The sequence below is a fragment of the Sardina pilchardus genome, chromosome 20, assembly GCF_963854185.1.
Source record: "Sardina pilchardus chromosome 20, fSarPil1.1, whole genome shotgun sequence".
NCBI lineage: Eukaryota > Metazoa > Chordata > Actinopteri > Clupeiformes > Clupeidae > Sardina > Sardina pilchardus.
In genome coordinates this window covers 1,763,957-1,778,401 of record NC_085013.1, presented here as the reverse complement: position 1 = coordinate 1,778,401, position 14,445 = coordinate 1,763,957, and the positions used below count along the sequence as shown (strand labels likewise).

The 14,445-nt window shown below is 42.6% G+C and overlaps 1 protein-coding gene across 1 annotated transcript in view; it reads right to left on the bottom strand.

Annotated features, from left to right (window-relative positions):
- The window catches only part of pacrg (PARK2 co-regulated), a 183,705-nt gene that overhangs the window by 92,514 nt on the left and 76,746 nt on the right, over positions 1 to 14,445 (bottom strand). Inside the window, exon 3 of the mRNA XM_062523127.1 lies at positions 10,883 to 11,054. Coding sequence (XP_062379111.1) covers positions 10,883 to 11,054 — 172 coding nt within the window. The remainder of the gene's footprint in view (positions 1 to 10,882; positions 11,055 to 14,445) is intronic.

The window sequence follows — 14,445 nt, the reverse complement described above, 5'->3', positions numbered from 1 at the left end:
GCGCAGACCAGGGACCAGAGGCAACCGTGCTCCAGTACGGTACGGGTGAAACGTACCTAGTGTGAGTGCGCCCTAAGACACAACTTTGTAAATAAAAGTCTAGCGAGTCTGATTAACAGTTACCTAGACAGGTTCATTAACCTATAGGCTAGCTAGGCTACTGTCCACCAAACGAAGACAGCAACAAGTAGCATAAGCAACATAAACAAGCAGCTTCTTTTTCTTCTTCCTTGGTGTTAAACATGCAGCTTTGTGTGTCCACTGTATTTATTTTTATGACAAGTTTATTTAAATTATGTGATAATGCTGCCCTATGGAGCACAGCCAGCAATCTTATACAGTAGTGCCTTTTGCAGTGGGTACACAAACCGGACTGAACCGTACCAAAAGGTTCCGTACCAAAACGTAACGTACAGAACCGAACTGTGCCATACTGCCTGGTGGAAACGTAGCTTTTAAGATCCATTTTTAGAAGATACAGTATAATATATTTTGACGAATGCAACAATGCAATTACTGTTAGAATGGAATGTTAACACCAAATCAAACCATATTTCACTGTTCAAAGAAAACATGTTCACCATGAACGTTCACCACTGTTTGCCAAATTTGAACGCACCTGGTTGGTTATAAGAGAGCACCTTCCACTCTTTCTTCAAGAGCACACTTCCCCTTCTCTCATTTTTGATGCACGCACGCACGCACGCACTCACTCACATATCACAAACACCTATCCATCTATCCCCTAGACATTCATTTTGGCTTTTGATTAATTAAATTATCACTTTTGGGTTAAAAGTACTTTGTTCTCAGTTCTGCTCAGTACAGTTTGTCTCTGGACTCCCTCAATATTGATTGGTGTGTGTGTGTGTGTGTTTATGGATATCTAAATATGTACATGGTGCATTTGTAAGCAGGCATATGAGCATCAGTGTGTGTGTGGCCTTGTGTTTGCTGTTTTGCCCACTGTCTCCTCCCTCACTGAGAGTGAACCCAAATCGGCCTAGTGCCCAGTTCCCCTCACTGGGCGCCAGTTGAAAGGCCTACGCTTTGGACATAACACTCCTGGCTCCTGTTACACTATAAAGACTTTCTGTGTGTGTGTGTGTGTGTGTGTGTGTGTGTGTGTGTGTGTGTGTGTGTGAAAATACTTGAAAATACACACACACTATCATGATCACACATACGCACATACTGCACATTTATGTGTGATTATCTCCCTCAACAATGGAATTCTCTTCTCTGATTGGCTGATGGGGTGGCCATTAACTTCATATAACCTGCTACCTTCGAAGTAGGTCCAATGTGTTGCCGTATCAAACTTGAATATTAATTCGCCAAACTTGTTGCCAAGTTTAAATGAACTGTCACGTTGCATCAAAGCTGAAATACAGACGTGCAGAACATAGTAACATTGTAGCATATGACGGAGGTGGATTGTAGCTAGTTGGATGCCATGTAGGCTATAAAAATAGCTATCTTTCAAAGTTAAAGTTAATCAGAATCCTGGGATATGCCCGGGATATATATATATATATATATATATATATATACAGTATATATACTGTATATATATATAACGACTGGCTTTTGGCCGTAGCAACCAGCCATTTAGAACTAACGACTGGCCTTTGGCCATAGCAACCATCCATTTAGAACTAGTAACGGCAATTTTGTCCTGCAAGTAGAAAGTTGATATGTGGCGGAAAGTAGTTCCTAAATTCAAGACAGTTTTAGCTTTTAGTTTTAGTTTCGCACGTCGCCGGAGTTCTAAACCTCCACCTAGCCATTATTATTTCCATCGAACCGGTCACCTCGTCGGCCGTTATCCCTTACGTATAGTGATGTATATGTGAGATTGGCGTACTACACTCCATTTACATGTATGAGAGAGTATATAGTAGTGTGTGTGAGAACATATAGTTGGGTATGTGATAGTGATGTGTCGGTCGCGAACGAATCAGTTCTATCGAACGGGTCTTTAAAAAGAACGACCTGAACTAGTTCACGTTGCACTTTTTCTTCGTTCGTCCCTTCGTTCGTGCCTTCGTTGCTGTGTCCACATCAACCTACTGCTGCTGTGCCAAAACCAATCATAAATGTTATCTGTACTGATTCTAAGACGTTCTCATCGAATTAGCCAATGAGAGGCAAGAAAGCATATCAACCGTTTCCATGAAAGAAAACAAATGTATTTCGTGAGTGGCAGAAACTTGGTTGCTAGCTACATATTAGCAGAGTGTTAATGTGGGGTAATGAAGGATCTTTGATATTAGTGGTGGATTGTACATGGCCATGGTAGTTCAAAACCATACAAATAGCTGCAACTTCATGTGCACTTTTAATCTACAGTGACCACGTGTATGTCAAAACATGAGCTACTAACGTTCATCGTTCATCTCGTTCGCGAATCAGTATTTCTCCTCGTTCATGGCTCACTAGCTTGCAGCAGGCAAGGTACAGGTCTCTCGTTCAGTCAGTCACTCGTTCTTGCCTTGTTGGCTGTACAGCATGCTCTTTTTATGGCTCTGTAGCCGAAATGGGGACTTGAAACCGTTTTATTAATATAATCGTTCTGCCAAGCCTTTAAACATGCTTGTCGGAATATTGGATTGTTTATTTATGAATTAACACATTTTTTAAAATAATAGCAGATCTAGCCATTAGTCTAGCCTACTTTATCCAGCCAACCTTCAATGTGTCAATTTAATGTCAAGGCGAATACAACAGTGCTAGGCTGTTGTGTTGTCAAAGAGTAGGCTACACATAATATATTTGCCTTTAACTGCTGACCGTTTGTACAATCGTTTGTGAATGAGGGGCTGAGAACTGTGCATTCCATGATTCACCGCTGAATTACATTATACCGGAAATACAACTGAACGAACGTACGAACGAACTATAAGAACGAATCATCTTGGCGAACTGAACGACGCGAACTGTGTCATCACCGCGAACGATAAAATCCATCACTAGTATGTGAGACAGACTATCGGCAGCCATGTTTGTTTTGTTTTCACAGAGATTCAGACGTGGCCGCAAAGGATTATGGGTAGAAGGCAGCTTGAAGTGTACATCGATGCTGCCTTCAAAATTGACCGTTATTCAGGAATTCTAACGGTACGGATCCACTAGTCACGTCAAGTATTCTCGCGTCGCGATTGTCAATTCATTTTCAATGGAGCGCGTCAGGACGTTAACGTCGCCACCGCAAAGCATCTTGGGAAGGTAGCGCGGCTGTTTCAGCTGCGCCGTCACGTCAACAAGTTGGGCTCTGCTGAACTTTATGCAAATTAATCCGTCGGACGCACCGTCATTATCCAATGAAAGCAGAGATCTTCTGTTACTAGTTCTCGTCCAGTTTGCCACTTCTCTCGGGAATTCATTTTACGCTCAAAATCGAAACTGAAGTAGATGGAGGACAAATTAATTATAGCTGTGTCAGGTTATCCAGCCCTTTACGACCCCTCCTTGTCAGCCTACTGATACACGGATCTACGAGAAGACTGTTGGAAGAAGGTGGCAGAGATTGTTGGAGAAAATGGTCGGTTGAATGCTTAAATGTTGACTTTGTAGTCATGCTGTTGTGGCTGGCTAGATAGCCAGCTAAATGTCACACACAGGCACTCGTTTATCAAAAAACAACACACCCCATGCCTAAACTTCGGTCACGCCTACTCTGCATTCGTTGGAGGGATGCGTTTGCGTCTGCCAAAAAAATAGCTACACACAGGACGCAGATAGTGGATCTCCGCCGTAAGATCTCTTAGAAGGCAGCGAAAATCGTTTTTTCGGTTTCGAACGGTCTTCGCTGCCTTGCTCTCTAGTTAGATATCTTAGAAGGCAGCAGTTTTTCCCGATTCGAACAGAGCCGTAGTGTGTGTGAGCATATAGTTGGCTATGTCATTACATCATTTCGTGACTGTTCTAACTTTGAGCATCAAGGTTAACCCCTCTTAAAAACCTGGATCTGTACCATCAGGATGATCGAGCATCAGCTCACAGGCGCACTTTTCACAGGCGAACTTTTCCATCTAAGGTTACAAAATAGCATGTTCATATTTCCACGTTAGCGTGCATAAATTGGGCAAAAGCTAGGCCATCACACTCATAGAAAAATATGACCACACCGCCGAGAAATCGCTTGTTGAACCTATGATCTTCTAACCTAAGCTAAGCGTCAAACAACAAATAACAGATAATAATTTTAGCAACAATATTCAATGTTCAACTCAGCCTAATAGTACACAGGCATTGTTCTAGTCTAAACTGGAAAAATGAAGAACACAATACCCGTGCACTAGTTGGGCTAAGCTAGACCAGGCAATTATTGAAGCTTTCAACTGCACGTGCAGTGGCGTCATGCCCATTGAAGTTAAGGGGGCACGTGCCCCCTCAGATTTTTCGTCCCTGATATTTTTTGTTTTTTAATCATAACTTTCTGATTATGCTCCATAATAATCCATTCCAGAGAATGAGGCATTAAGATCAATTGTCAAATGATGATTTTATAATCCTCTTTTTAGGTAACTTTAGCATGGTATCAAATACATTTTCTCCCCACTATTAAGGTTTTGCATCCACGAACGTCATAATGCCTTAATGTCATGTGACCGTTTGTTTACAACTGGAGTGGTAGGCAGAGTGGTAGGCAGAACCGTACATATCAGCGGGGTTACATTATGTTACACAGGCCTACTGTAGTTACTACGGTTACAAATATCTCCGAAATGTATTTTTTATGATCGAAACACAGATTAAGAGATGGCAACTACTTGCATAGAATTTGTTTGCTAGCTACAATAGGAAGAACATTGTTTAATCGTTTCCGTTTGTGGTACGGTATTAGCTGTCGCCACCTGACGAAGTGGTTGGGAAAATGCAGGAGAACGTAATGTAAACCCTATTAGAAAGTCAGTTTCTGGTTTAGTAGAATTTGTATTAATAATTATTTATTTGATAAAAAAAAAAAATGGTACGTTCCCGTCTTAAAATAGTACAATTACATTGTGGCTACACGGTTGTCCTAATCGTTCAGAAAGAAAATTGCCAGCAAAGACCGCAAACAAACTGAGTGTGCCTTATCCGAGACATTAGTAGCTTGTAGTCTACAACTGATTGAACTGAAATTATGATGGACAGAAACGTGTCAGTGTCCGGCTAATTTTATGTAAGGTGGGTGAATCTTATTTGATTAACTAGCGGTTTAGTGTTGAGTCCTCGTGTTGTCATGCAGCTGGTAGCCTGTCCTCTACGTTACTTTACTGGCCAGCCAGCACTTACCTTGCCACAATATCTTATCTTGACACTCCAACACAAACATTATTTTTTTACTATTCACGAACGTGTAATTACCTCGAAACTGGTCACATAATTATAAGCACCATAGTTTCTGTCTTTTCAAAACGTAGCACATAGCCTAACTCACAACATGGGCAAATAAATGACAGAACTTAGCCTACCTGGTGGTGTTCACTGCTCACATCCATGACGTGCAAAACTATTAACTACAGTGAACCAAAACATGACTTGTAATTGTAGGCTAACATAAACTACAACTGTCACATGACCCCAAGTTATTCATTATGCGTGTTTCAAATCCAAGTTGTTGTTAGAGCTAATATATCAGCATCAATTAGCATTCCGTGCTAGCCAGTGGCCACGTCTGTCACTTTAACTTTAAGCTACTTTGCTAGCCTTTGCATCAGCAGATGGATACTTGCAAACGTTTCTAGTAAACTATCTAGCTTACAGTTGGCTATAAAGCACGTCTTCAAGCTCTGCAATGTTGATTACTATACCTACTCCAGTAAGGGCGTACTCACACTAGGCAATTCGTACCGTACCCGAGTACACTTGGCCCCTAAAGTCCGGTTCGTTTGACCAGTGTGATCGCTTCGTTCCGTACCGCGGTACGATACGCTAGTACGCTTGGAGGAGGTGGACTCTGGTACGGTACGCATGGAAGCACAGGACGTCATTAATGATGAAATAAACAATAACGTTCCAATTACAATTACATGTTGCATAAAGATTCTAGAACACAGCAACTCAATCGTACCGAAGTACGGTTTGATTATATGCAGTGTGAGCGCAGACCAGGGACCAGAGGCAACCGTGCTCCAGTACGGTACGGGTGAAACGTACCTAGTGTGAGTGCGCCCTAAGACACAACTTTGTAAATAAAAGTCTAGCGAGTCTGATTAACAGTTACCTAGACAGGTTCATTAACCTATAGGCTAGCTAGGCTACTGTCCACCAAACGAAGACAGCAACAAGTAGCATAAGCAACATAAACAAGCAGCTTCTTTTTCTTCTTCCTTGGTGTTAAACATGCAGCTTTGTGTGTCCACTGTATTTATTTTTATGACAAGTTTATTTAAATTATGTGATAATGCTGCCCTATGGAGCACAGCCAGCAATCTTATACAGTAGTGCCTTTTGCAGTGGGTACACAAACCGGACTGAACCGTACCAAAAGGTTCCGTACCAAAACGTAACGTACAGAACCGAACTGTGCCATACTGCCTGGTGGAAACGTAGCTTTTAAGATCCATTTTTAGAAGATACAGTATAATATATTTTGACGAATGCAACAATGCAATTACTGTTAGAATGGAATGTTAACACCAAATCAAACCATATTTCACTGTTCAAAGAAAACATGTTCACCATGAACGTTCACCACTGTTTGCCAAATTTGAACGCACCTGGTTGGTTATAAGAGAGCACCTTCCACTCTTTCTTCAAGAGCACACTTCCCCTTCTCTCATTTTTGATGCACGCACGCACGCACGCACTCACTCACATATCACAAACACCTATCCATCTATCCCCTAGACATTCATTTTGGCTTTTGATTAATTAAATTATCACTTTTGGGTTAAAAGTACTTTGTTCTCAGTTCTGCTCAGTACAGTTTGTCTCTGGACTCCCTCAATATTGATTGGTGTGTGTGTGTGTGTGTTTATGGATATCTAAATATGTACATGGTGCATTTGTAAGCAGGCATATGAGCATCAGTGTGTGTGTGGCCTTGTGTTTGCTGTTTTGCCCACTGTCTCCTCCCTCACTGAGAGTGAACCCAAATCGGCCTAGTGCCCAGTTCCCCTCACTGGGCGCCAGTTGAAAGGCCTACGCTTTGGACATAACACTCCTGGCTCCTGTTACACTATAAAGACTTTCTGTGTGTGTGTGTGTGTGTGTGTGTGTGTGTGTGTGTGTGTGTGTGTGTGTGTGTGAAAATACTTGAAAATACACACACACTATCATGATCACACATACGCACATACTGCACATTTATGTGTGATTATCTCCCTCAACAATGGAATTCTCTTCTCTGATTGGCTGATGGGGTGGCCATTAACTTCATATAACCTGCTACCTTCGAAGTAGGTCCAATGTGTTGCCGTATCAAACTTGAATATTAATTCGCCAAACTTGTTGCCAAGTTTAAATGAACTGTCACGTTGCATCAAAGCTGAAATACAGACGTGCAGAACATAGTAACATTGTAGCATATGACGGAGGTGGATTGTAGCTAGTTGGATGCCATGTAGGCTATAAAAATAGCTATCTTTCAAAGTTAAAGTTAATCAGAATCCTGGGATATGCCCGGGATATATATATATATATATATATATATATATACAGTATATATACTGTATATATATATAACGACTGGCTTTTGGCCGTAGCAACCAGCCATTTAGAACTAACGACTGGCCTTTGGCCATAGCAACCATCCATTTAGAACTAGTAACGGCAATTTTGTCCTGCAAGTAGAAAGTTGATATGTGGCGGAAAGTAGTTCCTAAAATCAAGACAGTTTTAGCTTTTAGTTTTAGTTTCGCACGTCGCCGGAGTTCTAAACCTCCACCTAGCCATTATTATTTCCATCGAACCGGTCACCTCGTCGGCCGTTATCCCTTACGTATAGTGATGTATATGTGAGATTGGCGTACTACACTCCATTTACATGTATGAGAGAGTATATAGTAGTGTGTGTGAGAACATATAGTTGGGTATGTGATAGTGATGTGTCGGTCGCGAACGAATCAGTTCTATCGAACGGGTCTTTAAAAAGAACGACCTGAACTAGTTCACGTTGCACTTTTTCTTCGTTCGTCCCTTCGTTCGTGCCTTCGTTGCTGTGTCCACATCAACCTACTGCTGCTGTGCCAAAACCAATCATAAATGTTATCTGTACTGATTCTAAGACGTTCTCATCGAATTAGCCAATGAGAGGCAAGAAAGCATATCAACCGTTTCCATGAAAGAAAACAAATGTATTTTGTGAGTGGCAGAAACTTGGTTGCTAGCTACATATTAGCAGAGTGTTAATGTGGGGTAATGAAGGATCTTTGATATTAGTGGTGGATTGTACATGGCCATGGTAGTTCAAAACCATACAAATAGCTGCAACTTCATGTGCACTTTTAATCTACAGTGACCACGTGTATGTCAAAACATGAGCTACTAACGTTCATCGTTCATCTCGTTCGCGAATCAGTATTTCTCCTCGTTCATGGCTCACTAGCTTGCAGCAGGCAAGGTACAGGTCTCTCGTTCAGTCAGTCACTCGTTCTTGCCTTGTTGGCTGTACAGCATGCTCTTTTTATGGCTCTGTAGCCGAAATGGGGACTTGAAACCGTTTTATTAATATAATCGTTCTGCCAAGCCTTTAAACATGCTTGTCGGAATATTGGATTGTTTATTTATGAATTAACACATTTTTTAAAATAATAGCAGATCTAGCCATTAGTCTAGCCTACTTTATCCAGCCAACCTTCAATGTGTCAATTTAATGTCAAGGCGAATACAACAGTGCTAGGCTGTTGTGTTGTCAAAGAGTAGGCTACACATAATATATTTGCCTTTAACTGCTGACCGTTTGTACAATCGTTTGTGAATGAGGGGCTGAGAACTGTGCATTCCATGATTCACCGCTGAATTATATTATACCGGAAATACAACTGAACGAACGTACGAACGAACTATAAGAACGAATCATCTTGGCGAACTGAACGACGCGAACTGTGTCATCACCGCGAACGATAAAATCCATCACTAGTATGTGAGACAGACTATCGGCAGCCATGTTTGTTTTGTTTTCACAGAGATTCAGACGTGGCCGCAAAGGATTATGGGTAGAAGGCAGCTTGAAGTGTACATCGATGCTGCCTTCAAAATTGACCGTTATTCAGGAATTCTAACGGTACGGATCCACTAGTCACGTCAAGTATTCTCGCGTCGCGATTGTCAATTCATTTTCAATGGAGCGCGTCAGGACGTTAACGTCGCCACCGCAAAGCATCTTGGGAAGGTAGCGCGGCTGTTTCAGCTGCGCCGTCACGTCAACAAGTTGGGCTCTGCTGAACTTTATGCAAATTAATCCGTCGGACGCACCGTCATTATCCAATGAAAGCAGAGATCTTCTGTTACTAGTTCTCGTCCAGTTTGCCACTTCTCTCGGGAATTCATTTTACGCTCAAAATCGAAACTGAAGTAGATGGAGGACAAATTAATTATAGCTGTGTCAGGTTATCCAGCCCTTTACGACCCCTCCTTGTCAGCCTACTGATACACGGATCTACGAGAAGACTGTTGGAAGAAGGTGGCAGAGATTGTTGGAGAAAATGGTCGGTTGAATGCTTAAATGTTGACTTTGTAGTCATGCTGTTGTGGCTGGCTAGATAGCCAGCTAAATGTCACACACAGGCACTCGTTTATCAAAAAACAACACACCCCATGCCTAAACTTCGGTCACGCCTACTCTGCATTCGTTGGAGGGATGCGTTTGCGTCTGCCAAAAAAATAGCTACACACAGGACGCAGATAGTGGATCTCCGCCGTAAGATCTCTTAGAAGGCAGCGAAAATCGTTTTTTCGGTTTCGAACGGTCTTCGCTGCCTTGCTCTCTAGTTAGATATCTTAGAAGGCAGCAGTTTTTCCCGATTCGAACAGAGCCGTAGTGTGTGTGAGCATATAGTTGGCTATGTGAGAGAGAATAATACCAGTGTGTGTGTAAGACAGTTTGCTTGAAACGGAAGGGAGGGTACTTTGTCAGTTTCTGGGACCTACACTGTCAACAATTTTAGCAGCGGCAGAGGAAAACTTAATCAGCCAAGTCCTGTCTAAATATCAAACAACTACTGCAAACCGAACGCAAATTATAAAGCCTCAAGGGATGACCTATTCTATTGTATTGCCAAATAAGCTCCTTTTGTCTGTCCAAGTCATATTTGAACAAACTCTCCTGAACATTTGCTGCCATTTCAGTTCATTTCAGAAACTGCTGCTTGGTGTAAAGAAAGGTCCACTATTTTTTGAGCCATGCCTACCTTAACAAGAACAACATTACATTATGGACGATGAATGAAACATTACTTTCTCCCCTACCTTTGGATTGACAGCCTTTCAAACTAAAATACGCAAAATTTCATCAACCATTAAAGATAGTCAAGACTTGCTTTTACTTGCTTGCCAAAATAGAATAGCTAAATTCAGTGGAAAACCAGACTGGGTGAAAGTGTCGCTGTCCAGCCGTGGGTGTGCTCAGAGTGTGTTCCATCTGGACGGAGGCATGTGCTGGTGGTCTGCACCAGCAGGATAAGCTGGTGCCAGTCGGAAAACTGGACTCGGTCATACACAGTTTATGGAGCAGGCTTGCACTGCCAGAGCTAACTCTCTCAACCTCTCACACTGCATTACCGGATGCATACTGTATGAGAGTGAGACTGTGTGTGTGTGCGAATGTGTGTGTGTGTGTGTGTGTGTGTGTGTGTGTGTGTGCGCGTATCCGTCTGTGTGTGTGTGTGTGTGTGTGTGTGTGTGTGTATGTGTGTGTGTGTGTGTGTGTATGCGTGTGTGTGAGACTCACTCTTGATGGGGATGATGAGCTGGGGGATAACGGGCAGGATCTTGGTGCCCCCGTGCTCCAGCATGTCATGGACTCCCTGTCGGGCAAAGAACTCATAGGGGTGGCCCGTCTCACACAGCCCATCAAAGAACAGGGGCAGGTAGTGGTGGTAATCCAGCTTCTCAATCTCCACCTGATACAACACACACACACACACACACACACACACACAGTCAGTACCCCCAGAAAGACAGGACATACACACTCGGGGTGTGTCAGAACATGACTGAGCCCGCCATGTGTCACACCGTATCAGTGAATGACCTCTGATAGCACAGTAGCTCCATTATTCATCATGTAGTGTGAGGAGATAATGCATTTCAGACAGGCGGGCAGGCAGGCCCCAGCCTAGTAGTTCTACATTATTGACTAATAGCACATCTGTCAAGCTTCCTCTATGAGCTGCCCATGTCGTCAAGCCTGAGCAGCCGCAATGAATCAGTAATAAACTGGAAACATGGCTCTGGACGTGCTGGATGATGGGAGGAGGGCAGGGGGGGAAGAGCTGCTGTAACTAACACACTACACGCTCACGAATGCGCGCACACACACACACACACACACACACACACACACACAGATTCCTTGTGCATTAAATGACTGCGTTCGGGTTGCCTGAGCTAGCTTTGTTGTGAGTAATGTGTAGCGTCGCTGGCTCGTACATAATTGCCCATTGTGATTCTGAATGTTTACATTACAGCGACAAACAGTTAGCTGCTCGAGCAATGGCATCAGCAGTTTCGCCAGCCATATTTCTCCGCACATCGCCTTCGATTTCCACGCTGACAGCCTCACAGCAGCGAGTCTCCAGCATGTACCGGGAAGAGGAAATAATGCTGTTTGCCGTCGATCCTGACAGGAGTAAACAGCGCTGTGGTGTGAGTTTGCTGCTACATCCCAGAACCTGTGCCAGCTAATGTCACTGGCATGTCAGGAAGTCTGGTATTGAAATGGTGGTCGGAAAAATCTGGGCGTCACAAACTGGCGTCATGCCGAAAGCTGACACCCACTCAGAGTGCAACCCAATCAGTAACACTCAGTCTAAATAAAGACAAGCATTTTATCTGTTATCTGGGTGAGTGGCTCTTGGGGACAGGGTAAGACTTGAGGGGAGTAGAGGGTAAAAGGAGCACTGCGATGGGTGACAGTGAGTGTGTGTGTGTGTGTGTGTGTGTGTGTGTGTGTGTGTGTGTGTGTGTGTGTGTGTGTGTGTGTGTATGTGTGTGTGTGTGTGTGTGTGTGTTGGGGGGAGTGGTGGTGGCGGCTCTGGCATCTTGCATGTTTAAGTGACCTCGTCCCACTGTGCTTGTCCTTAAATTAACTCCCCCCGGAAGGCATCTCAGCCCCAGCTGTGAGTCTCTAGACCCCCTACAGTGTCTCCTGTGACCCCCATGCACACACAAATACACACACACACACAAAAATAGCTATGGCATGGAGTCATAACACTGAGATATGTGAGAGGCAGGCAGGCTGGCTTGCGGCCTCTGCAAGACCTGCCCCTTTATGTTCACTGGACGTGTACCACCAACACACTTACACATGCAAGAGACTCTACACTCTGCCTGCTCTGCGGGAAGAGATTACTTGATTGACACGTATGCTTATCACTCTTATGCTAACTTGCTCAATGTTGTTGTGTGTGTGTGTGTGTGTGTGTGTGTGTGTGTGTGTGTGTGTGAGTGTGTGTGTATGTCAGTGTGAGTTTGTGAGTGTATTTGTACATGTACATTGTAATTTCCCGCATATAAGCCGCATTGTGTATAAGCCGCAGGACAGTGTTTTATGCAAGTTAAAAGAAACAAAACCATATTAACGCTATATTAACTGCCCCCCTGTATTAACCTCATAGCTGAAGAAATTTTGCGAAATCAATGTATAAGCCGCGGCTAATAGTCTGGAAATTACGGTAACTGGTTATATGTATTGGATTGAAGCAAAGTGCTGCTGAATGCCGGTTAGTGTAGATTGTGCATGTGCTGCTATCGTAAGTTGAGTATGTCTGTCCATATCCAACTTTTTGATGGCCTGTTATCAACTTAAAGCAATAGTTCGGAATTTTGGACATAGGACCTCATTTCCAACTCAGTCTGGGTGATGTAGGTCGGTGAAGACCATTTTCAGTGAATTTCTGCCCTTCCTATGAGTTGCAGAGTTCATCTCGTGCTAATCTGGTGCCAAGATAACGCAAGTCAACGGTAACATCCAGCCTGCCACTGAAAACACTCCACAGAACACCCGAAACAAATACACTTTAACGTCAGACTATCGATGCACATGCCTAGTGTTGATAGAACCATGTTAGAAATAAAACGAACCTTGCATCGCATTGCAATAGCCTACTTTGTTCCCTGTATGGCAGTGGCGGATTGATATTGAGAAACTAGTCCCTCAAAATGTAATAAATCATTGAGTTGCAAGGTTAGTTTTATTTCTAAAATGATTCTATCAACACGGACATGTATATCGATAGTCCGACGATTTAATTGACTTGTCTCGGGTGTGCTGTGGAGTGAGTAAGACTGTTGTTGATGTCAGACTGATGTTACCGTAGAAATGTGTTAGCTCAAAACCAGCGTTAGCAAAGGGGGACGCTGCAACTGAAGGAAGGGGCTAAACGCGATAAAAACGGTCTCCACCGACCTATATCACCTCGGTAAAGTTGGAAATTAGGTCCTATGTCCAAAATTCCAAACTATTCCTTTAAAGCACCCATATCAGATTGTTTACATGGTTCACTAATATGTGCAACACTTGAGGCAACCCACATGTGCACAAGGGTTTGGTCACCAAAATGAAAGTAAACATACAGACGACAAAGGCAGAATATAATACTATCGGCAATTTATAGGCAATTTCTGGTAATTGGTTACTTCATTTCATTTTGAAAAGATGAGTCTTTCTTGCAGCTTTTATCCCAGTTTTCAATGTAATTTCATTGTTCTATGAAGTAACATTAAGCACCATGTAAAAACAAAAAAGATAAGAGTGTGAACATTTTCAGCACATAAACAGCCTATGTTTTAGCACCTAACCAATTCATATCTGATTTATTTCCACACATTTCTATTTACACATTTATAATGCACATCCAAACTGTGCCACTACCAGAATTGGGTCACATTTAACAGACAGTGTAAATCTAGCCTTAAGCGCTTCCTACAGGTGCTAACAGGGGGCTCTATAAAAAAAAAAAAATCCACAAGCAGTAGAATTTAGGAGCACAGACAAAAATCTGCACACTCAGTTTTGTACATAAATTATATTACACAGCAGCTAACAGTTAAACATCCCAGTGCACCAATTGCGAAGATTAGGGATGACTGACAACATTCACAACAGGAAAGAAGATTTTAGAGAATATCAGTGCCTACTTTATTTTCAGTCAGTTCTATTTTTCTACATTTTGTCAATGTAAAATAATATGGCATTGTCATATTTGCATTTAGTCTGTATATCAAGTATCCTGCCAAATGTACTTTATTTATTCGGAGTGATTAATTGCACCCGGGTGTAAATAGTGG